The sequence below is a fragment of the Beta vulgaris genome, chromosome 5 (genome assembly GCF_026745355.1).
Source record: "Beta vulgaris subsp. vulgaris cultivar EL10 chromosome 5, EL10.2, whole genome shotgun sequence".
NCBI classification, from domain to species: Eukaryota; Viridiplantae; Streptophyta; class Magnoliopsida; order Caryophyllales; family Amaranthaceae; genus Beta; species Beta vulgaris.
The window spans coordinates 62,386,361-62,410,609 of record NC_079206.1 but is presented as its reverse complement, the minus strand read 5'-3'; the positions used below and the strand labels follow the sequence as shown (position 1 = coordinate 62,410,609).

General features: G+C 34.9%; 2 protein-coding genes across 7 annotated transcripts; one reads left to right on the top strand and one right to left on the bottom strand.

Moving 5' to 3' along the window:
- The first annotated feature begins 776 nt into the window (after positions 1-776).
- On the top strand, positions 777-15,113 carry LOC104894314 (arginine-specific demethylase JMJ20). 6 transcript variants are annotated; one of them, XR_008969632.1, is made up of 13 exons: positions 788-1,132; positions 2,078-2,230; positions 3,053-3,212; positions 3,326-3,443; positions 4,300-4,369; positions 4,458-4,538; positions 5,153-5,209; positions 5,309-5,420; positions 5,769-6,039; positions 7,045-7,182; positions 9,567-9,603; positions 10,680-10,729; positions 13,915-15,113. XR_008969632.1 is itself a non-coding variant. In XM_048644078.2 (11 exons), exons 1-10 carry the CDS (start codon positions 902-904, stop codon positions 9,595-9,597), a joined length of 1,284 nt encoding a protein of 427 aa, XP_048500035.1. In that variant the 5' UTR covers positions 788-901; the 3' UTR covers positions 9,598-9,603; positions 13,915-15,113. The 6 variants fall into 6 exon arrangements, 3 of the variants coding, with proteins under 3 accessions (XP_010678820.2, XP_048500035.1, XP_048500033.1); XR_007274085.2 differs by having other exon boundaries at positions 7,045-7,230; XR_008969633.1 differs by lacking the exon at positions 7,045-7,182.
- LOC104894312 (hypothetical protein) lies at positions 14,102-17,200 on the bottom strand. Its single transcript, XM_010680516.4, has 7 exons — positions 16,646-17,200; positions 16,432-16,518; positions 16,093-16,305; positions 15,764-15,928; positions 15,604-15,657; positions 15,348-15,494; positions 14,102-14,690 (listed from the first exon to the last, which is right to left on the bottom strand). The coding sequence occupies exons 1-7, from the start codon at positions 16,865-16,867 to the stop codon at positions 14,313-14,315; spliced, it is 1,266 nt and encodes a 421-aa protein (XP_010678818.2). The 5' UTR covers positions 16,868-17,200; the 3' UTR covers positions 14,102-14,312.
- Positions 17,201-24,249: the final 7,049 nt, after the last annotated feature.

Sequence of the window (24,249 nt, the reverse complement as noted above, 5' to 3'; positions counted from 1 at the left end):
TTTCTAATAGACTTCAGTCTTTCTTTAATAGGGAGTTTTTCTACCCATATATCATGTTAAATTTACCCATACATTGGGTTAAATAATTTACCCATATATTGGGTTTTATCTTTCTCTATGTGAGTTTGAAGACTTTGTTTTTTTGGGATTTTTGTATAATTTAAAAGGTTGATTTGTATATTTAAATTTGTATGGGGTTGCAACACATGTCAGTACTTCGGTTACAATCACTTAAATTGAATCCCATTATATTTAAAAACTACAAAAGATCGACAAACACTCTTGCAAAAAAAGTATTAGACATCGATGTGAAAGGCGAGGGTTTACAAAAATGTTAGATTAGAGGTGATCATTTTGGCCCGGCCCGTTTTTGGGCAGAATTTTTAGGCCCGCGGGCCGGACCCGGCCCGGCCCGGTCGTTTTTTTTGTTTTGGGCAAGCCAAAAACGACTTTTTAGTCTATTTTTTGGCCCGGCCCGTTTTGGCCCGCAAAAGCCCGCTAATTTAGGCCCGAAATAGCGGGCTTTGGACACAAAAATTCGGCCGGCAATTTAGGCCCGGCCCGGCCAATGGGCAAATTTTTTTGGCCGCGGCCCGGCCTGAACCCGGCCCGGCCCATGATCACCTCTATGTTAGATATACTCAACGATCGTGGTTTTGTCATATGAGAATTGTATGTATTTCATTTTGACATGTATTTGTTTAGTTTTGACTTCCATGGTAAATGTTGTATGACTTTCTATCAATGAATTAATTTTAATTTTTTTCTTTTAAAAAAACCAAAATAGCCCCCAAAATCTTTGTGAAATACAAAAACGTAAAAAACGAGACCGAGTGGAATCGTCAGAGCAACCGAGTTAAAGCGGCGGCGCTTCCGAGTCAAACGGCGATTCACTCGGAAAATGGATGTTTTAGAACTGAAGAAAGGACTAAATATCGGAGGAGAGATAGAAAGAGTGAATGGGAAGGAACTGAGTTACACCGAGTTCGTGAAAAATTACCTCACCAAGAACAAACCTGTAATTCTCACAGGTTTAATGGACGATTGGAAAGCTTGCGAAGATTGGGTCGACGATTATGGAAAACCTAATTTTGATTTCTTCTCTGCGCACTTCGGAAAATCGCAAGTTCAGGTTACCTCAATCTCTCTCTTGTTTTTAAAACTTTTTTCGCGGTTTAATTATATGATCAATTTTGTATAGTATGATGAACTTTGATTGTGATGAATTTTGATGATGATGTTGATTTTTGGAATTTGAACAATGTTATTGAAGTTAGTAATTCACTATGTAAGTTTTTTGGTTTGGTAGTTTGAGGTTGATTAGTTTGCTAAATTTAGATTGCGTGTGGGATGTTAAAGAAAGGAGAAATCGACGGTTTGTGAAATTTGAATGATGATTATTGTTGTTTATTAGTATTTAGGGTTTGTTATGGTTTATGAATTATGAGTAATTATGATTTAAGGTGTGATTATATTAATATAAGTATGTGTCATATCGGCAGGTGATTTTTGTGTAGTTGAAAAGAAACTTGTGCAAACTGACTTTTGTCGCGTCTTTGATTAGTTACATCGGAACATGTAGCAGTATCTGAATGATAGCAATAGTATGGCCTGCTTTATGAATCTTACAATCATTAGAAAGTACTGCTTAGGATAGGTGATTTACTTTTAATTTTTATGTTCTAAATGCTGGTCACAGTAGTATGTTTTAGTTTGATGCTTGGATGAGCTGATGGATAAGCTAAATGATGTTGTCTAATTGTTCATATAATCCATAGCAATTGGACGGAACTTCTACCATGGATTACCCCTCCGATTTCATATTTATGCAAATCAAGATCCTTTTTATCTTTTCCAGAAATCTCTTTCAACAAATTGTGACTTCTATAGAGTTGTCGTCATACCTTGAAAGTTGAAATAAATAGGCTATAATATGGGCTGTCCTTTATGGTTCAGGAGGTTTGACCTGTGCTTCAAGCTCATGTTGAACGCATGCTGTACTATGCCTAATCAAAATTGATTTGCTACTTTATGGAGTTTGACATTGTTTAGTGATGATGTACTTCATAAATTGCAGGTTGCGGATTGCTATAATAGGGAATTCACTGATCAAAGGAGATTAGACATGCCGGTCTCGGAGTTCACAGAATACTGGGTTGCACTCAACAGTGAAACTGATACTCATGATGATAAGTCCTTGTTATATTTAAAGGATTGGCACTTTGTCAAGGTATAAGTTGAAATCAGTCTTTCATACTTTCAGTCATTTTATTCAGGAATCAGGACTCTTTTCTTTCTCTGTTTCAGTTCTAGCTTACTGTCTTCTATATTGGTTCGGGAGAGGAGAAACCTTTCTTAGGTGACATTATTTTACTTTTCGATAATGAGTAGAAGTCTTGAGAGAATGACAATATTAGGCTTAAATATCATTTTATTGCTGTAAGAGGAAAGAGAACAATATATTGGTTGTGACATTCTGACATAGAGAGCGAGAAACTTGTTTCGGTAGAAGACATTTTGCTCTTTGGAAGTCTCTTTGGTACTTCTTGAGTTTATGAGCAATACATTTTCATGTCATTAGGAGTCTGACATAATAGGGTGCTTCCATTCTAGGTGAGGTGGGAGTCAGCATTCACAAGTAATTGAAACATAAGTTTTTAATTTCTTCAGACTTTAAGAGCCTAATGTCTATTATCCTGATTATTGGTGGCTGTAATAGATGAAGTCAATGAGTGACAACAGTATACAGTGTTTTTGCACATTTTATATCATTATCGTCCTGATTTTGCTCGAATGCTGTTGTAAGAAATTTGATTGGCGAATGCCTCTGGAAAAGCCTCTTCTCATCTGCCAGAATAGGTTGTTGTATTTCGTGAGGTTTTTTCGTATTTAGTTACTTGAGGTATTCACAACTGATTACTTTGTTCCTTATTGTGTCTGTTTGGGTTTTTTATAATCATCATTTAATCATTTTGGTTTTTCCAGGCACATAATCCGTACAAGTAGACTATGATATTTGCTAAAATTTATTTCTCGGTAATTTTGTTGGCAGGAGTACCCTGCATACAAGGCATATGTTACTCCACCCTTTTTCAATGATGATTGGCTGAACCTGTACCTTGACCAGTATCGCATGCATAATGATCCTGATTACCAGGAGAGAAATGAAATTAGTTGCTCTGACTATCGGTTTGTTTACATGGGACCAAAAGGTTGGGGTTTCAGTGCAATAACATCTATCTTGTAAGACATTTTTCCTGTTCTAGAGTAAAATACTTCCCAGCCTAGTAGCTCATAACAGCTGACTTTGCTCCTCTTCATGCAGGTACATGGACTCCTTTGCATGCTGATGTTTTTAGGTCATACAGTTGGTCAGCCAATGTATGTGGGACAAAGTTATGGTTTTTCCTTTCTCCTGATCAACATCAGCTTGTGTTTGACAGGTATTCTTGCAATTTAATGTTCAATAGGACATGTGAACAATTACTAAATTTATGGACAGTGATCGTGTAACTCGAAGTAATGAATCCATTTTGGTGTCCTTAATAGGACAGCCTTACGGCAAGGCTGACTGTAAGCATGATTATTGTAGGGACATCAGTTGTGAGCAAATTTACCTTGATTTTGAGGAAGGAAGTCTCTTTCTTGAACCTACCCGTAGAAGTTGACTACCCTCCCTTTACCAAGAGGCTGTTTCAAAGGCACTCCCCTTGAACTTTATGTCACTGTGGGGTAGCCTTATCATTGCATCTTGGTATCCCTGTTAGTCTCTCCCCTAACAGTAACAGATTGTGAAGCTTTCTCTTTTAGCTAAATACTCCCTCCATCTTTCAATAATCTAGTCACTTTTAAAGTTGCTTTAAAAACTTTACCCATTTCCTTATATAGGTTGGGTGCACCTGATGAAATGAATAGATGAACTACTAACTTTATTACTTACTAAATGGCCATAAATTGCTTTTTCTTTAGTATATGTGCCAAAATAAATGGGTAAACTATTGGAAAATGGAGGGAGTAGGTAGAGAACAATTGATGCTGCCAAATCTTTGAAAATAGGGCAATTTGTGTCATGGTGTACGTCTTGCTTCATGACAGAATATTGATTTAACTTTCAACCAAATAAAGAAAAATGATTTTTTTTTTTTTTTGCATAATATTCCTTTTCTTCTATGAGATTTTTCATCTTTGAGGCATGTACATATTATTGGACTATTCAGAATCTAGTCTGAACTATCTACTTCATATGATCACTCCTGCTACTTGTTAACCTTTTCTTCCCCCTTTGTTTGATGAATACAGGCATATGAAAAATTCGGTGTATAATATTTTTGAGGATGTCAATCAATCTAAGTTTCCTGATTTTAAGAAGGTAGATTAAGTCTTGCGTGCTTGAGATCTCTGGCAAATTTATGAGGGGTTCTTTATAGTATTAATTACTCTTTGTATTTGTCTCACAGGCTATCTGGTCGGAATGCACACAACTAAAGAATGAAATAATATTTGTTCCCAGTGGATGGTACCATCAAGTCCATAATCTGGTATGAAATTTATATGACAGAAGGTTGTGCTTTGTTCAGTTTGTTGATTGTTCTTTTTTTCAGTTTTGCTCCTACGTCATTATGCTTCTAAAACTCCCAGCTGATGCAATTAGTTTGCTCTTCTCTTTGCTGTGCCTAACATATTTGAACCTTATTTTGGGGGGGGGGGGTTTGGGTGGGTGCATGACACAATTACGATGTAATAATGATTAGATCTGAAAGTCTAACGCAATAAGAGAGCAAAAACAAGAAGAATGAAAAAACAAAAGAAAAAGTGGCAAACTGTAACATTGCTATTGGGGGGGGGGGGATACCACATAAATTTGTGAGAAGCCTGATTCAAGCTTTTAGATTCTAACCTAGTTTGTTCCTCTAATCTATGAATAGTCTTACATGCACGTGATGTGTGCGAAAGCATATATAATTCTTCATATATAACAAAGATGGAGATACTCTGATCTTATTTCTTTTTTGTTTAACTAAAGCAGGTAGTTAGTCTTCATTTTTTTTCTTTTTTCCTAGTTTTTGGTGTCCTCATGTGTTGCCATATATAATAGAGATTCATTTGGGCTCCAACAGTATTTTTGATGGCAATGTCTTTATATAACTTTCAGGAAGACGCAGTATCTATCAATCACAACTGGTTCAATGCTTATAATCTTGATTGGGTGGTAAGTTTAATAAATTATATAGTTTTCGGTGGATATCCATGTAAAGAATGTAATGCAAGTTGATTTGTCTATTGGGTGTTTTGTTCTGTTGTCTTGCAGTGGGATTTGCTTGTAGGGGACTACAATGAGGCTAAGGAGTTAATAGAGGATGTTAGGGACATATGTGACGATTTTGAGAGCCTCTGCCAGCGTAATCTTGCTGCTAATACAGGTAAGAGAATTCAGGAACCTTTACATCTATCCTCTATGCTAATATATAACTATTGACAATCATCATATTTGACATTAAATAGAGCAAGGCTAATTATTTGAAGTCAGCCGAGTATTACACTTGTTTGTTCGAATGTCATGTTCGGACATTATGAAACATGCGACAGATCATTATATGAACTTTTATATATTCTCCTGAAAACCTTCGAGCCCTTTCATTTGCTTTATACTAGTTATTTGAAAGAACTAATAGTCTAACAAAGATCTACTTGATATGTGTCAGATGATTTCATTCCATGAGATTGGCTCATGAGTCATGATATCCTTTTTCTTCTTTCTTCTTCAACAGGCATGAACTTCTATGATTTCTTCAACTTCATTGTACGCATGTCTTTTGCCAACTTGCTCCATCTTTGCGATCTTCCTGAAGGCTGCAAACATGATTCACCAGCTTCATGTTCGTTGGCTGAGCATACTATTTTGAATCTAATTTCTATAAGGAGAGTTGCTTTAAGAATGAGATCCACGATTTTAGTAGAAGACAGGGGAGTCTTGTTGGATATACAGAAGAGCTTGAGGGACCCCTTATTTGTTGAAATGTACTCTGCTCTGAAAAGAAGGTATGGAAAGCTTCATGCCAAATGCAAGCATAACTATGAAGATGGGGATTCCCTATGGAAAAGTATCAAACACCATCAATTTATCAATGTGGTTGGGTCTGTTGTTTCCAGTTCAAGGTGTCTAATCACCTTAATTGACTGCATTTTAAAAGATTGCAGTCCCCTGCTGGATAATTTAGTGGTTGATGAGCTCAGAGAAGAAAAGTTAGCTTCTTCATAGATTCTTTTACAATATTCAGCTTGCAGTGTATGTTGGAAACTATTTAAACAGTGTTTTCAATGAAGTTACTTCTATACTTGCTATGGTGTGCACATCTTGTTTTCTGATGGAAGAAATTCATCTTGTTAGATAATACAAGGTATGCGCCTCTAATTGGTGACCTGACTGATACTGATTTGATACATATTATTCTCCTTGTTAGTTAATACAAGGTCTGTGCTTCAGTGCTTTTGGGTGGAAACAACGGGGCGAAAGGACTGCATTAGTAGTGGTTCAATCAGTATTATTTCTATGTTTAATACATATTATTCTCCTTGTTGTTTCTTGGAGTAGCAACAAGTCTGTCCATCAAGTACTTTGAGTTTTGTAGTGTATACCAGTGTACATGTTAGCATATTCTTTCCATATGCTGCCTGCTTTTGTCTGCCAACTAACAATGGTTCCTAGTGTTTGACTTCTTTTATGACATTTGATGTAAATTGTCTGCTCGCTTCCCTGGATTTTTCCTGCTATGAACGTTAGTGGAACAGAATTGGCTCCCATTGGTTTGTTCTTTAAGGTTGGCTTATTTTCTTCCTTGTGGTATATTTTCTCCTCCAAGGCTCCAACTGAATCTATTTTATTCAGGGTATTCTATGTATTTAAATATTGTAAAGCGTATTGCTCGATATGTTACAATCTGTAGTGCTTGAATTGGATTGCCTGTCCTGTGATTTGGTCTCTTTTTGTGGATGAGAAATCTTAGTAGACTAGCCCGAAATCTGAAGTACATCATTATATTTCAGGAACAGGAAAAAACTGAATTATGAGGAGGAACTGTAGCTCCTTATGTGTTGGAGTTAGTCAGTTGTACGTAGCTTAAGTGACTTATGCTGGAGATTATAATTAATCTCGTCTGTGTTACTTAGACTTGAAAAGAGAAGGTATCAGATAGAGATGCAAATCCAAGAATTACGCCAACTATTTTCAAGGTGTCTCTCGTCTGTTTTTGATCCAATTTGAAATTTGTATGTCTTATTGTATTTGGATGTTTGAGTGTTAGTCTGTTAAATGCACCTATACATGTAGCTTTGATTGAAATGAACAGAGTCAGAGTAATATAGCATCTTGTTGTTGGTTCATTTGGAAACTACAGGTATAGCAATTCCGGATTTATAGGAGTTTCGAAGTTGAGATATTAGTTTTTTGTCATGTTATCAGCAATCTGATCTGTATACGCTTGCTTAAGAATATCCTTCTTTCATCAAATCTGTGTGAGAGATTCATGATCTTTGTTTTGTATAGCCAACGTGTTAGCCCCTTTACTAGGGTGTCTTTACTTGATCATCTCTTATGTACATTAATTGCTCATACCTTCTCTAGTTCACTTTTCAGGTTTTCTTTTTTCCCCCTTTTGTTGGGCCAACAGATTTTAGATTCTTGTTTGATGTACCTGCTTTTGTTTTCCGGTTGATCGCTGTTATTCGTTTTGATAAGGAACATATTTACCATGTATCGTTTTTGAATGTGAACCTTTGCATGGTGTGAGACAGTAAGTTTCTTTTAAGACAGAAGGTTACATTTTTCTCTTCCCTTTCCTCCTGACTTCAATGCATCATGGGTTTCCTCAACTCTCTCTGTTTTGATAAAACTAGTATTTTTTTGGGTAGTTGGTGCATGTATTATTTCTGATTTCACATCTGATCAATATTCAAAGGAGAGATTAAGATTTCTAACTTTCAAGATAATATTGTATTTTAACTTTTGTTGCAATTCTTGTCTACCTAATTGTTATTTTCTGTTGTAACTTGTAATATCATTATGAGTTATCAAAACCAGAATTTTTGGAAGTATTTTCAAATTTCTATTAATGATTTTCTACATTATTATGATTGAATAAATGTTAATAAACATCGGTCAAAATTATGAGGTTTGTCCACCAAAATATGTAACCTACAATTTTGAGACATACTTGTAGTACATAGGAGTGATAAACTAATAACAAGTATGCAAAGCTTACGTTCATAGTTAAAAACTAACACTTATTTGATAAATGTGTTGGAACATTTATAGGGTAATGGGTTTGAAACTCATAAGGGTATGTACTAGAAGAGGAGGAGGTCTAGTATGCAAAAGACTAGTGTGCATCAAGTGGCAAAACGCATTGATAAACCAAGGGAGACAGAAGACTGGCCGCGAGTCGCGACAGGAGTCGCGAGTCGCGACCAGTGGCCCGTCGCGGGTCGCGACAGCCGTCGCGGGTCGCGACCAGCGCCTCGCGACTCGCGAGCTTCTTCGCGAGTCGCGACGTGTCTTCTGCCTTGGAATGCGAAAAGTTGCCTCGACGGTTTTATATCCGTTGTGATGCTTTGTTGATCATTTTAATGACTTATAAGGTCCTTTAATCAGTAGATTAAAGACCTTTGATGAGTGATTAAAATGGGGGTTATGTGATTAACCTCTCTAGTCAATGTGATTAAGATGGGGGTTATGTGATTAACCTCCCTAGTCAATGAAAGGTTTATTCTTCCTATATAAACCTTGGGATTCCTATGAGTGAGAGGTTAGAAGAAAAATCAGATTTTCTATACTCTCAAAACCTTCTTGCTTTGCTTAACAGAAACCTTGCAATCTTCTCTTGAGTGTTCTTCACAAACACAAAACACAAGTTCTTTGTTGATTCACTTAGAAGATCATCTAAGTGGATTGTTTCTCTCCATTGTATCTCATTAGTTATTCGTGTTACCCGGTGATCCTAGAGGGGCGAAATTAAACTAATAGGAAAGCGTAGTTTCCGTGCCTTGGAGTGGATATCCGGTTCTCTCATTGATCACATACATAACAAAATGTGCAGAGAAGGGATCACTAGACTAATTGTATTCAGCTCTGTTAATAGGTGGAAAGGAATTCATATCTCAATGACATTCATAGTAGAAACTAATACTTTCCTCGTTTCATAATACTCGCTACACTTTCCATTATGGGAAGTTTCACATTACTTGCTACACTTTTTTAGGCCAATAAACTCTCTCTATCTCTCTCCTCTCACATGGGTCCTTTTTCTTTTTACTCTCTACCCCTATCTTCTCCAAAAATTGCCTAGAATTCACAGGAGTCCGTGAATTGAGAAGTGTAACGAGTAATATGAAACGGATGAAGTAATAGTAAATGCTAGTAGTATTGATCTTTGCTTAGGTATCAACGGATATATGACATTCTTGGTTTCTGTCCATTTCTTTACTTACTCAAATTTGTCTATGGATGTATAGCTAACTTAACTTCTATATCTGAGGAAGAGTATTTGTTCTAATTGCTTCTTTTTCTGCAGCGGGCACATGCTAAACCTTGTGTTCTGGTGAATTTAGGTCAGTTCCTTATATTTTCTATATTTCATGTTTCCCCTTATTTCATGGACCTAGGTAAAAGCAATATCTTCTTGTATTTCTCTTTCATTTGGTCTCTTCTTTAATCTTTCTGCCTTCTAAATTTGATGCACAGAGTATCTTACAATAATATTTTTTTTTACAAGTGAGTTGAAAGAATAGAAGGGACAAAATCGTGGAACATAACTCTATGGAACGAAATCATTAATAAGTTTTTGCTAATGACTTTTGTTATCTTGGACACACACTTTGACTCAAAATGAAGTAAGTCAATTTTGTAGAAGTAATAATCTACTAGAGGAATCAACTAATGACAACCTAACCCTAAGTAAAGGCCTTAAAGAAAAGGAACTAATTCAAAATATGTTATAAAATTCAATCTCTTTCAAGAATCTAAACCACGTTCTTTAGACTTCTTTTGGTCTAATCTGAATGTGTCAATATGTTTATCTTGCATGTTATGTTTATATTTTCAATCTCTTTCAACAATAACCCAATTATCCAAGTCTAATTCTTCATGGTTCTTTTGGGTATATTTTGGTTCTTTTGTTAGTGTGACTTGTACTTTGTAGTGTTATGTCCGCCAAGATAGATTATGATTGTCTTTTACGGAATTAACCCCTATGAGGTGTTGAGAACGTATATTCGTGAAAGTAATGGTGCATCCTAAATTTGAGGGTTTTTGGATAATGTGACAATTAATTCTGGATAGTGAAATTCAATATCCGAGTAATTTATGTTGCTTTTATGAGAAACAGTGCGTAGGATGGGGATTGGGGGATTACTTTGTTGGACTACCTATAATTTGAGTTCTTCTTTGTAGATATCAACTATAGCATAATTTACCTATTTAGGTAGCAAAAATATGTAACATACTTTGCTTTTGTTTTATTTTTTATTCAACATTTCAACTAGGATCATCTGTTGATTCCTATGCCCTTTTGTTCTTAAATGGATCAACAAAAAATAGTCCTAGTTGAACAAGTAATGTTCTTAAGAACTTCTGCTGTTCTGCAGCCGACACATGCTAATCCTTGGCTATGGTAATATTATGTCAGTTACTCAGGCTATTGATGTTCGATGTTTTCACTCCATTACAAGAACTTAGGTAAGATCAATATCCTCATGTATTTATTCTTAACTTAGATTTTTTTTTATAGATTTAATATTTAGAGATGAGTTCAAGAGATTAAAAAAAAAGGAATGAACATTTTTAGGTATTCGTTGGCCTCATTAATTCTCCATTGTTGGAGAAGTAAGAATGTCACTATTTTAAGTAATTACCTCCCCCCATACGTGTTTCTTCCGTGTTTTGTAGCAATTAGGATGATCATATAGATTGCTAGAAGCTAAAGACTTGACAAGGTATTCAAGTTAATTATATATCCCAATCAACTGCTCGTAAGCTACGAAAATACGCTGTTTTTCTAAACCCTTGATCTGCAAAATGGCCGTTAGCTGTCAATTTTTCCTTGAAACTGAATCATGTTTGCATGTGTTCTTAAGATTGCTGGACAACACCCTACTATTAATCCTGATGGCCTGATTTAAGTTCAAGCCACCAATGTACAATTGTACATGCTTAGGGTCCTGCTGATGCATAGTGCATACTCCCGTGCAAGAACTTAGTAGTATATATACTTCCTCCGTTTCATATTACTCGCTACACCTCTTAATTCACGAATTCTTAGGCAATTTTTGGAGAAGAGAGAGGTAGAGAGTAAAAAGAAAAAGGACCCATGTGAGAGGAGAGAGATAGAGAGAGTGTAACAAGTATTGTGAAACTTCCCACAATGGAAAGTGTAGTGAGTATTATGAAACGGAGGAAGTATATAGATCGGAGCATCTATATCCTGTCACCGTGAACTGCTTGCAGAAGATACATATTTGTGAAAATTCCTAGGGTTTCTTGTCTTGTTGTCCCTTGCTATCTTAGGTGACTAGGTCCTCATTTGTTAAACAAGGAGTTCAAAACTTATATAGGATATTAATGTCTTAGAGATACTTAACTACATGTCTACATGCTATATTTCCATGCTATCCCTTTTTTCAGTATAAACAAACGTTTAAAACTATAGTCAACACTCAATAGCTGTCAGAATCTGTTCCAATATGGATAACTGAACTAAAATATAAAAGAAGATAGATTTTGACTACAACTTTTAAGTTTATTGTCGAGCCAATATGTCAATGCTGCTTGTTTGTTCATCATTTCATCTCCCATTAATATTGACTTTGAAAATGAATTATACATTTTAAGTTTCAATTCTTCTTCAACTCAGAACTTATATATGTATGTGATGATTAAACTTGGCCTCCAAACTGTGATAATGAGTTAATGATGTCATATTGTCTACCTGATTAATTAAATGATAATAGATTACCTGAGCCAAGTGAAGACCTTGAAAAAATATAAAAATATTTCTTTGTTTTTGGGATGGAATCAAGCGAGTGTTAGGCTGGAATGGTGGTGAAGTCATGTCCTTTATGAGTTATGAGACTTTGGGATAATACACATTAGCTACCCTCTAGGGTCGATCGAGAAAGCCTCCTGCAATGCTCAAGTATGCAGGATGATGTATATGCTATTTGAATTTTGAAGTACCAAATTGAGCCTATAGTCGGATTTTTCCTTTAAGGGTGTCCCAAATGGCCTTGGGACATGTACCAAGTGATGGTTGGTTACTGAATTGAGTAGCCGCATTAGACGCTAGCATAGGTAGTGGCCGATTAAAACTCTTAAAGCTGGCTCTCCAGGATTATAAGGGCCGGCGGCAATGGGAAAAAATGGTGAAATGAGCTATTAGGTACCCATACACTTTCTCTAAGTCTTCATTTTGCTCAAGAATCTAATGTCCAACGTTTGCGCTTTTGATCTAATTTGAATGTCCAAATATGTATATTGTAACTTGTACGTAATGTTTAAGGGTTGAATACTGGTGTAGTAGGAAATTAGGAATAGTATTTAAATTTGCACTTACGAAAGCTGACAAACATAGAATTCTATTCTTTAGGACTTGCCATTCTACAAATTGTGGATTATAAAGGTTCAAAGTTCTATGGATGTACATATTATTTCATATAGTAATTTCTATTGGCTAAGTGCTAACATGGATCATTGGCTCATTGCACATGAGTACTACAATTGATATATATATTTTTTCAAACATTGTGGTAATTAGCTCGTTCATTTTAGAATCTTGAAAGGTGAATTTTATTATAATACGATGCTCAGGTGTAGGATGGGAACTTGTTAGAATTCATCAAGTCAATATAGTTGCACATGCAAACCCTTGAATGGTGTGAATTTCTTCATATGTAGAACTTTCCAATGGCTTTGGTTTTCCCTTTCACCTACAGACTTCGAAGCAGCATGGGTTACCTTAACTCTTTGGGCTTCGGTATATCCTGTTTTGTTATTGATTCTTACATCTATGAGTTCTTACATTCTTATATGTAATTGTAAAGCTCATTCAAATTTACATTTTATGGTAGATAAGCAAGCTAGAAATGTTCGTATGACTTGTTCAGTCCTTTTTAAGAATATCAAGAATAATCAGGCTTCATGTTATTGGTACAACTTTTGCTACTTTGTTACTGTTGTTCGGAGTGTTGAAATACCGATTTATCTTAGTTATAACGTTTATGGCTCGTTTGGTAAAAGGCCGTAAATGGTGGGAATGGTAATGCATTATAGTGTAAATTTGTACTACAAATACAATGTCATTATCTTTGGTAATGATACTTCATCCCAAGATTTCCATTTCCTTCCTAAAAACTCATTATCATCTATTACCACTTGGGAAGGTGGTATTGGGTGGTAATGGAAATTTCTAAAGGAAAACCCATGCTTTGTGATAAAGTTTCATTCTCATGGTCATTGGCATGAGAACTTCTTTATACATTTACACTATATTTCATTACCATTACCACTATTTATGACCACTAACCAAACGGGCCGTTAAGGAAGTTGAGACTTGCTAATCCAGGTAAGTTGCGTGGTTATGCTTCATAGATATAGAAACAGTGCATTGAAGAGAGGTTACTGTACTGTATTTTGTGTTCTTCTCTGTAATTAGTGTGATATATGCTTATTTAGAAACTGTTGACTACATTACCAAATAATATCAAGTACTCCTACCCATTTGATTAGGTGTTTGACATATGTGGTATCTTTTTAATATATATATTTAGGATTGACAGTACTTCTGCAATTTTGTTCTTTGATGGACAGTATTTTTTTAGTCATAGTGGAAGAGGACACATGCTAACCCCTGTGTTATGGTGATTCAGGTCAAAATTTTGGGGTTTGAGGTGCATGTGTTTTCCCTATTCCATTCACTTAGGTAAAATCAACATCCTCATGTTCTTCTTTGCTTATTCGATCCCCGAATTAATTTATGCTCCCTAAGAATTAGCAATTACTGTTAATGAAGTACTTCTTTTGGAATGAAAGTGTGAAGAATAGAAGGGACAAACATTTGAACACAGACGATAAAACTTGTAATATATCAACAACTTGTATTTTTTTTTAGATATACACTAGTCTTGAAATTGAATAATTCGTTTTTGTAGAATTAATATAATAGACTACTAAAAAATCATTTACTTATAACCTAGCCCTGGTGAAATAGGCATTAGGAAAATGAAAAATCAAGCAAAATCAAAATAACAAATGTAATTTTTCTCTATTAAGGACATCTTACATTTCTTCCAGGTCCTCCATAATAAAAGTAATTACCCCAAACATTATTTCTTCCTTGTCTTATATTGTAGCAATTAGGATGATCAGCCAGAAGCTGCAGATTTGACAAAGGAATCAAGTTATTATCCCAATCAACAGCTTGTATATTACGAAAATATGCTGCTTTGCTGAACCCTTCATCTGGGAAATGACCACTCCCCATTTGAGTAGATGTATGGAATCCTGAGGATCTGCTGTTAACAATTTCTCCTCCAAACTGAATCATGTTTGCATGCATCCGTAGGTGACTGAACAAGAATGCTGGCCAGTACCCTACTAGTAACCCTGATCCGAGTTCAAGCCACCAGTGTCCGTGCTTCGGATCCTGCACATGAAACACACCTCTGTTTAGATAAGTTCAGTTAAAAAAAGAAATTATGTGAACAATAGCAATGTACTAGTTTGAGTTTTCTCTCTGTCTTGTCGTTGTGCACTGGTTTCAGAGAATATAAAAAGTTCCGAAAATGACTTTGAAACTACATGGTTTTGAAAATGACTCTGTACTTCATATCTGTCATTTCCTAGGTTTTCTTGTTTTCTTCTCCATTGCTCTAGGTCCTAATTTATTAGTCAAGCAGTTCAAACTTGTGCAGGATTAATGCTTTGAAAGTTAATTGTAAGCTATTCATTTCCATGCTTTATCCCTATATTCAAATATAAACAAACCTAAATAACTACAGTCAAATGTTGACATGCTATTTATACTGCATATGTAAACTTTACATTGTAAAGTTTGACAAGAAATGAATCCAATCCAAAACTGATCATAGCTGAATAAAACTACAAAGAGAAAGCCTTTTACTACGACTTTAACAAGTAGTCAAGATCAAATCTAGTTTATTGTCAACCTAGATGACATTTATGATTATTGCTTGCTTTTCTATTTGCCTCGAATTGTTTACTATAATAGTGATTCATAAATTGTTAAAGTTTCACTTCATCTTCAAAGCAAAACAACTATATATGTATTGATCAAACTTGCCTTCCAAACTGTGATACTGATGTCATATTGTCTGCCTCTGAAACTTGATCTAGGGGAGATTGCTGCTCCAATGGCGATCTTGGAGTTCGTCTGAACAAACCCTGAACACAGTAGGTTGTAGCACCCAGTGGCCTGGTATGCATCCGTCTGTGGCAAAACACATACATAATACTTATATTAATCACTCTGATATTAGATTGCATAAACTGTTATTTGAAGTGTATGGAAGAATAAACAGATAATTATAGGAGCATACCGTCCAGTACGTAAAGAACCTAGGGTATTTGTCTCCATATAAGGCTGGATTAATCTGAGGAACAAAATATATATATTAATTAGATTATTTAATAATAATGTCTAATTTGGACCATGTGTCCTCTTATAATTTTGTGAAAATGTTTAAGTAATGTACTTGCCTGCCATCCTGCTTCAATTGTATTAAGATCATGGCCAAAAGAACCAGAGATGACCCATATTTGTGACAAGCTAAATTCATATTCTTCAGTAACTTGAGGTGTCCAAACATTCATGCTAGCTTTGGCACCATAAAACTGTTGCCCATTAACGAATGCTACCGCGTGCTGCGAAACAGAAAATCATGTATTAGAAATCCTGACATGCAAGTTCATGTATCAGAAATCCTTACATGCTCATTAATCGTCGTTTTTGAATGTGATATCAATGTTCATTGTTCTGTTTTGTGTGTTTGATATTAAGAAGTGGGTTAATGTTATTATTCACTAACCTCATGACCACTGCCATCTGAGTCTCGTCTTACAATTCTTCTGGGTTTCCTTCCAAATCTTCCAAATTTACTGGCTCTCAAAACATCTTCTTCTGTAGTTCTTCTAATAGGAATAGTTCCATCTGGGCATGATTCTCCAGATTGTGCCCATTGCTGAAGGCTCTGTATCACTTCATCAGCAGGTTCAGAACTCTTTGGCCTATCTGGTGGATCCTGTGAAAGAAATCAATGAAAACATTGTTACATATATGAAATATATATCATATGTTATATTTGAAACATATATATGTTAATTACTTTATTTCAAATATGATTGTACAAACATTATTCAATATATACCAGTGGCTTTTGTCCTTTCAGTTGAGGATGGTCGAAAGCTGGTTGAAGATGGGAAGGAACACATTCTATCAAATCACCATCAGGACTCTGTTATAAGATAGAAAATGATTATATGATCAAATACCCCAAGGAAAACTATCACACTGCCATGCATATATTTAAAAAGAAAGAAAGCGAGGATTATTTATGTATCATTTTAGGCAAGTGAGCATGCCTTAATTGTCTTGACGGTTGGTTTGTTGATTTTCTTAAGATGAGCTCTGATCCTCCTTAATTTCTGCAGTTCTTTTTGCGCTCCGAATGTTTGGTTGCTCGGTAGTGAGAGAGCGGGGCTAAGAATGGAAGCGACGACAAAGAAGGAAACAACAAATTTAACAATGAATGAGGAGAAACAACAACAACAACTACTACTACGACTACTACTACTTGGAGCCATATAGGTTGGTTTTGTTTGTTTTGCTTGAATAGTTTGTGGGTGTTTTTGTAAGTATTACTCTTGTCTTCTATGATTAACACTAGAGTCTGAAATTCTAGGATTTTGTCCTTGAGGGGAAGGTTTTATTCTATTGCTTCCAAAACCAAATTTGAGGCGTTCAAAAGAAGCAGGGCTCAATCTCACTGCCTCACCATTTCCAATGATTTAGAAGCCACTCCTCTACCTTAAGGCACAGAAACAGACAGCTAAGCTCTATGTCTTTAATAGATTCCTGTGCCTTGGTTTTTGGTCTGACACACCCTTAAGGTCCCCCAAACTTATTTAAAGCATACCATTTAGATACTTATATAGTTATATTTACTTAGTTTAACTTTACCCATAATGCGTTGACAGCACCCAAGATAAAGTAGCTCTTTTCTTAGTGTGTACTGTGTATGCATGTCAATTGTCATGTGTGTGAAATGAGAAAGGGGCCGCGTAACGTTTAAGCTTAGATCAAAATTTAGTTGCTTGACAACAATAGCAAGCAACTACTTGCTTACCAAACAACCCTAGTGTAGTAGTGTTAGTGGGGTTTGAGATGGTTCAGATGTACACAATTTTATTCGAGTTTTAGATAAGATTATAATCGAAAACCTAAAAAATTTGCTTCTTTACGGGGTTTCATTTTAAAACTCGATATGGGTTTTCAACTAGTAAATCTTAACCCGCTTAGTCATGTTGGCTAGATGTAATGTCACATTGCTTGTTTGAATACTAAGGATGTCTTGGCCTATTGGTTAAGATTGAGGTATTGTGAACAATAGGTCACAGGTTCGAATCCTCCCTCCCCTTCTTTATACTTTGTATAGCCTTCGTAACTCATATGGATAAAAAAAACATTGCTTGTTTGAATTACATTATGATTGTGGCTGCGTGAGAACTAATTCTAGAAGGAGAGAGTGAATTCTTTGTCATTAAGGAGCATATGAAACTTTTCAGGTCCATATTCTAACATCAGCTATTGGGTAATTATAAAAATTCTCTTGTCAGAAACTGGAGAAAGAAAGAATGGTCAAAATCTTGGTGATAAATTGTGTCAAACTTTTTTTTTGTTACTGTATTACAGCAGTAAGTTGGAATATCTGCTTTAATTAAAAAAAAATTTGCCTAAAATGGTGAATAATGTTATAATGCTGACTGCAATTTCCTTCCACTACCTCACAATACCTGCTTTTTCCATCCTTGAACATTATTATGTCCTGTGAAACTATAGTACCCTAAACTAAAGATCATGATGTTGGTACCACAATGAAAACTAGTAGTGTTTTGGTGGGGTTAAAAGCATGGCTTGAAATTTCAAAAAATGGGCCATATTATCTCAGATCATATCTGAATAATAATGATTTAGAAATCTTATTATCTTGCTTTTCAATTTTCTTTCTACTGCTCACAATAAACCTTTAATCAATTAATTTTCAAAATTTTTGAGGAAAGTACTGACTTAATGATCCCTCTTACCTTCTGATGACTAATTACAATAAAGGCTAAATTATTTAGCTCATAATTACTTGAGGAGTAATTTTTCCCAAAAGTAAAAATAATGGCCTTTATATGATTATGAATATTCTAATTTGAATAGCTGAAATGTGCACCATGTGCATATTGCTTTTACCTATAACAATTATGTGCACAGCAGCAGAGGCTCCCATTTGTGTTCCTAGATATGCAAGTTGTATGTTTAAACAATTGAAATTTCTGCTTGCTAAAACAGTTGTGAAATTATCCAAACTTCAAAGTTTACCAATTAATTAAACATTACTATAGATCTTTTGGAAGTTTAGGGAAGAAAGTAAAGAAAGAGTAATTGTCACATAGAAGTTAATTTTAGCACTATTAAGGTATATATTGATGGCTGATGCTCTTTTTTTCTTTCAGCAAGTCAAGCAAGTCTTTTTTTTTTCAAAGGGTACCTGTTGTTTGTCACTATCATCAAATTGGGTTGATGTACTAATGTTAACTAAATTTTGGAAAATAGAGCAGAACTTAGAGATCAAGATTTTTTTATTATACTGGAATTCTAAGCAATTGTCATTTTGGAGTTGGAGGAATATATTGCAAAAATGCTACTTCAAATATGCAAGATTTTGTAGATATTTTGCTTAAAAATATGTGTGTCATGCATAGGAACTCATAGTTGATCTTGGGGATCAATAAGATAAATATGTCGGTCTTGCACATAGATAGTTTTGTTAGTATTTAAGTTACTTGTGAATTGTGATGATACATAGTTTTTATGGCTAAACACTATAGGGCAAGAGGGAGTGCGGACCACATTAGCATAATTATCATAATGTCTCTTATCTTGTTTGGCAACATACAATTTGGTGATTAGCCTTGAAATAGTACGATAGTATATTCTTATAATGTTACTTTAAGTGCTTGTAATAATTAGAATGATCAAAATTTTATTGGCTTACTGGGATCAACCAACTAGCCCTAGAGTTGATCAACTCCATTCCAGCCTGGTTTTTGGGCGGGTTTGGGCAGAATTTTTTGGCCCGTGGTCGGGTCAGGCCCGATTTTTTTGTTTTGGGCCAGACTTTGGATAAGTCAAAAATGACTTTTTGGTTTAATTTTTGACCCGGCCCAAAAGCATGTTAATTTTGGCCCAAAATAACGGGCTTTGGGCACAAAATTTTGGTCCGGCTCGACCAATGGGCAATTTTTTAAACACGACCCGACCCGAATCCGACCCATGATCACCTCAATAGCCCTCAATCCTGCAACAATCTGGTATATATACATATACATAAAGTAACCCTCTTGCTTGACACGCTTGGGTCGGCAGGTATGACATCCCTGTTGAAAGAAGAAACATAATTGTGGTGTGGTCTATTAAGTAAATGCATTACATTGACCCTTATTGCATCAACTATTGTAATTGTACACGCTCTGGACGTGCACTAAGAAGTGAGGCCCACAACCATTGGCATAAAATTGCTTGTCATAGAAAATTACTTGAATGGTTTATATTTTGAGTCATTTATTGCTCATTGTACAATCTTCAGCTACTTGTTAAAGAAAAACCTAAAATCTCCCCCAAATTGGTTCTAATTTGCTTCTTGATTGTCAATTGCTTTATCATATTGGGTCTATTCTATGACAAGAAGTTTCACAATTTTTCTCTAAGGTGTACATTAAAAAATAAAAAACAATAGGACATTTGTGTCAAATATGGGTTCGGTCATATATGATTTTAATGATATCGGTTTTGTTCTAAAGTTTAGTTAGGATTAATCGATTCTGGTTATATTCAAAGTTATTCTCATATTTCATTATGAAAATTTAATAAAAAATTACTTCAATTTCTATGTATGTGAGACAAGGTTGGCCTAATGGTTGATATTGCTCAAACTCTACCTTGTAGAGTTATTTTACAACTCTAGAGGATCCAAACTTTAGATTCTCACCCCTTGCAAGAAGGATCTCCAATTTTCCCCCTTCTTTGCAAGAGAATTCTCCTTATCTTAGGAAAAAAAAATCTATTTATATCAAAATAATTTTTTTTTATCTTATTTAAATATAATTCGTGTCTAATTCAAATAAACGAATATGAGTTAGTTTCATTAGGTCTATTTCTACTAAAAAGAAAAGTCTAGTTGCTCCAACTACCAACCATTTAGTGTAAACCCTATAGGCTATATGCATAGATTCTACATTCTTATGGAGGGATGTAATCCATTCAAAAATATGTGATTATGATTAAGACCATCATGTTCATGTACGGTATAATTCATAGCCATAGCCGTAGACGTAGTGCTATTAGTTACATGCGCCAACATGGTTTGTTTGGGGGGCAGTAAGTTATGGACTCAATCCTTTCTTGGGCTCCTTGGTTAATCTTTTTAGGGTTTTTGGGCAGAGTTTGCTTCCCACTTTTAAAAGCCTTTCCTTTTCTTTTTGAGTATTTGTTAATCAGGTCACTTCTTTTCACAAAATGCTGACCCACCTCACATTCCCCACTAACTTTAAAAGACTATATAAATTGGAAAATCTGATGATAAAAAAGAATATTGGCCCACATCAGGGTAAAAGTTTTTCTCAGTTATGAAAGCATGCCTTAAGGCTTAACACCTCCTTTGTAAAGCTGGCTTTTAGTAGTACAGATTCTTCATGGAATTGAACCTAATTTTTTAAGTTATGATTTTGTCTTGTAGATTTCAAAATCAATGCTGACTGATCTTCTTAAAGTTTGTGATTTAGAATTATGAAAAATAATGCTATACTATTTGCTTTCTGTATTACTCGTTATACTTGTCAATTCATGGATTCTTCTTAGGCAATTTTTGGGGAAGAAAGAGGTAGAGAGTAAAAAGAAAAGGGGCCCATGTAAGAAGAGAGAGATAGAGAGGGTTTGTTGCGCAAGAAGAAAGTGTAGCAAGTAATGTGAAACTTCCCACAATGAAAAGTGTAGCGAGTATTACGAAACGGAAGAAGTAGTTATATGACTATCTTATCCATGATGTAGATGAAGCTTTTTATCATAATTTATCTGGTTCATAATATAATTTGCACAGTTGTTAAGATTTTACTTCTATGTAAATATTTTGTATACCATTTGATTTGTTCTTAATAACTATTTTAAATTAATTTTAAAGCTCAATCTCGAAATTATCAGCTTTATTATCTATGAAGTATGAAATAGAGAAAGTAATTGTTTCCAACTACATCAAAGGGATCTGGGATGTAGGATGAGGGATGATGACACTTAACATATTGGGCCAACACGTTTATAAGAGAAGAGGAAGAAAAAAAGTGACAGACCAAAAAGATATAAGATCAATGGTGTCGATTCTAATTTTTGCTTGCTTTTCCAAAGAAGTCAATTTCTGGAAGAAAAATCAACCTTCCTTAGAATAAGGTCTTTTTTACTTTCTTTTTGCAACTTGGAATGTGAAACATCTAATCTTCAAACTGACGTCAAATATGAAGCATATATTGTTGGAAAAAAGAAAAAAGAAAAAAGAAAACAATGTGAGACTAGAAATCTGTGGGACACACCTTTCTTCATTTATTTTGTGGATAATTTTGTTAGAATGAGATAATTTTTCATTGTTAAGTCTCGTATAAGATCGTCATACCATGATTTATGATAAGATTGGCTTTTAGAATGTGTGTTGAGTAAAGTTTCTAAAATCATAGGAAACTCTGTTTTGCATTATCCTTTTGTCCTTCTTTCTACTCTTTCATTTCACTAATAAAATCTGTCATCTAAAAAAACAAGCATATGTAGAACTTTTATGCCATTTAGGGAAGTCTTCTATTATACATTTATCTGGTTTGTCTCTTATATGTTCTTTTCCCTCTCTGATTTGGTGGGTGAATGTTGATGATCGGCTAGATAAGCATGAAATCTGTTGCATTATTAGATCATGACTATAATGATACAAAGATTTATGAGCTTTTATGATCGTTATTGTGACCCTGGTATGAGGAGGTTTCATCCTAAAACCAATTGGTAAAAGCTCAACTCTAAAGCTTATAAAGTGATTTAGTCTCACCTCTTTTTCGAATGTAGAACATTATATGTGGGTATCAATGGAATTGAACTGCTCACAAATATTTGAATTTATCACGTTAAATAGAGCGGGTTGGGTCAAACCGATTAATGATTAGAAGACCCACAACCCATCCACAAAGTGTTGGTCTTGGCCGACTGGGGTGTGGTCACTCATGCTACCCGAGTGACTATTTGGACTAATTTTACTAAGACTTTTTAAGTGGTTTTCATGTGTGTATTATTTTTATCATGATATCATATGTTGCACAACCATTCTATGTTTTACTTTATCTTTTTTGGCATCCACCTCTCTTAACCCCACATTGTGTGATGGATAAAGAATAATAAGAGGAGTTAGTAGCCAGCACCACATGAGTTCGTCTATTGCTAAAAATTGTCCCATGAGTCTAGAGACTAGAGGTGCATTTCTTATTTTCTATAGACACACTCGGTGTAAACCCACCACTATACCTCAAATTCAACCAACTAATATTTAGCAAACTAGAGTACGTATATCTCTATATATTGAGGTTTGATAAATCTCTTACCGTTAGATATATCTAACACAAGTTTTCATGTAATAAATGTTATTTGTGTATGTAAAAATATTGTTTGTTTTTCTTATAACAAATAAGAAGAAAATAACACAAATAATATATTTACATACCCAAATAATATATGTTATATACACAAACAATATTTATTATACGAAAACTTGTATCTAACATATCTAACTGTTAGATGTTTATCATTCCTCCTATATATTGCCCCCAAGAGCAACCAAAACTTTTTAAATCATACACTTTTTCTCTCCAAATGTGGCTTAATGCACAGCATATGATAAATATGTCCTTTTACCTGGCCAAGATTGAGACATACCACCTCCAATTCATAAATCGCATTGTGTTCAAAGGGATTAGTAACAGTTCATTATTAGAGCACTGAACTTTCATCAATAATGGAAAGAATAGATCATATTACCCTAACAGAAAAGGGTACTATGCTAAAATGTGTAGGAAATAAGATAGAGATAGTTCATTGGATTTTGGATGTGAAGCCATGTGATGTAACCAATAATGGGTTTAAAGAAAATGATATTATCTTTGGACCTCTCTTTTAGAGGAAAAGCTGAGGTTGTCTGCATAACTTTACCAAAAGTTCCATTAAAAAGAAAATCTTCAACTAAGCATGAACTAGCTGCTAAGGAAATTCTAGGAGAGGACAAAACTAGAGAATTTTATAATTATTTCTCTTAAACATACTAAAAGACCTTTAACCTTTCATTCTGTTGATTGTTAGAGAAGATTCTCATGGCTGTGAAGGTCAAAAGTTTTTGCAAAGCCGCGTTTCCTTTAGATTCTAGTAGTTTGGTAGAAATCATATCATCCTACATGTAAATTGTATTCAGTTCTGATAACCATGCATGTTCAAGCAAATAGTGCTGTTTTGTGTTATCCTACTTACTTTGTGGTCTGGGTTTGTTTGGCAATAGTACCTTTGTACTGATAGTAGTGTTTAGTGGTAAGTTTTGAACAAGGTTATAGGAAACCCGGTCCTAAGAGCAACTCCAGCGGACCATTTGAGGTCCCAGCTTGCAAATATGAGAAAGTTGGAGCTAGTCGTTGCTTGCTTGTTGAGTGAAAAGCATGTTGTTGTTTGGGGGAAGCCAAGTAGCTCCACAAAGCTACTTGCTTTGTTCTACTTTTTGTGGTTCCCATCTGCACTTTTCATTGGTTGTAGCTTTTCGTTGGAACCTACAAAAACTACAAGAGGTTGTAGCTTTCTATTAGAAGAGGTTGTAGCTTTCTATTAGAAGAGGTTGTAGCTTGGGAATGTTGTA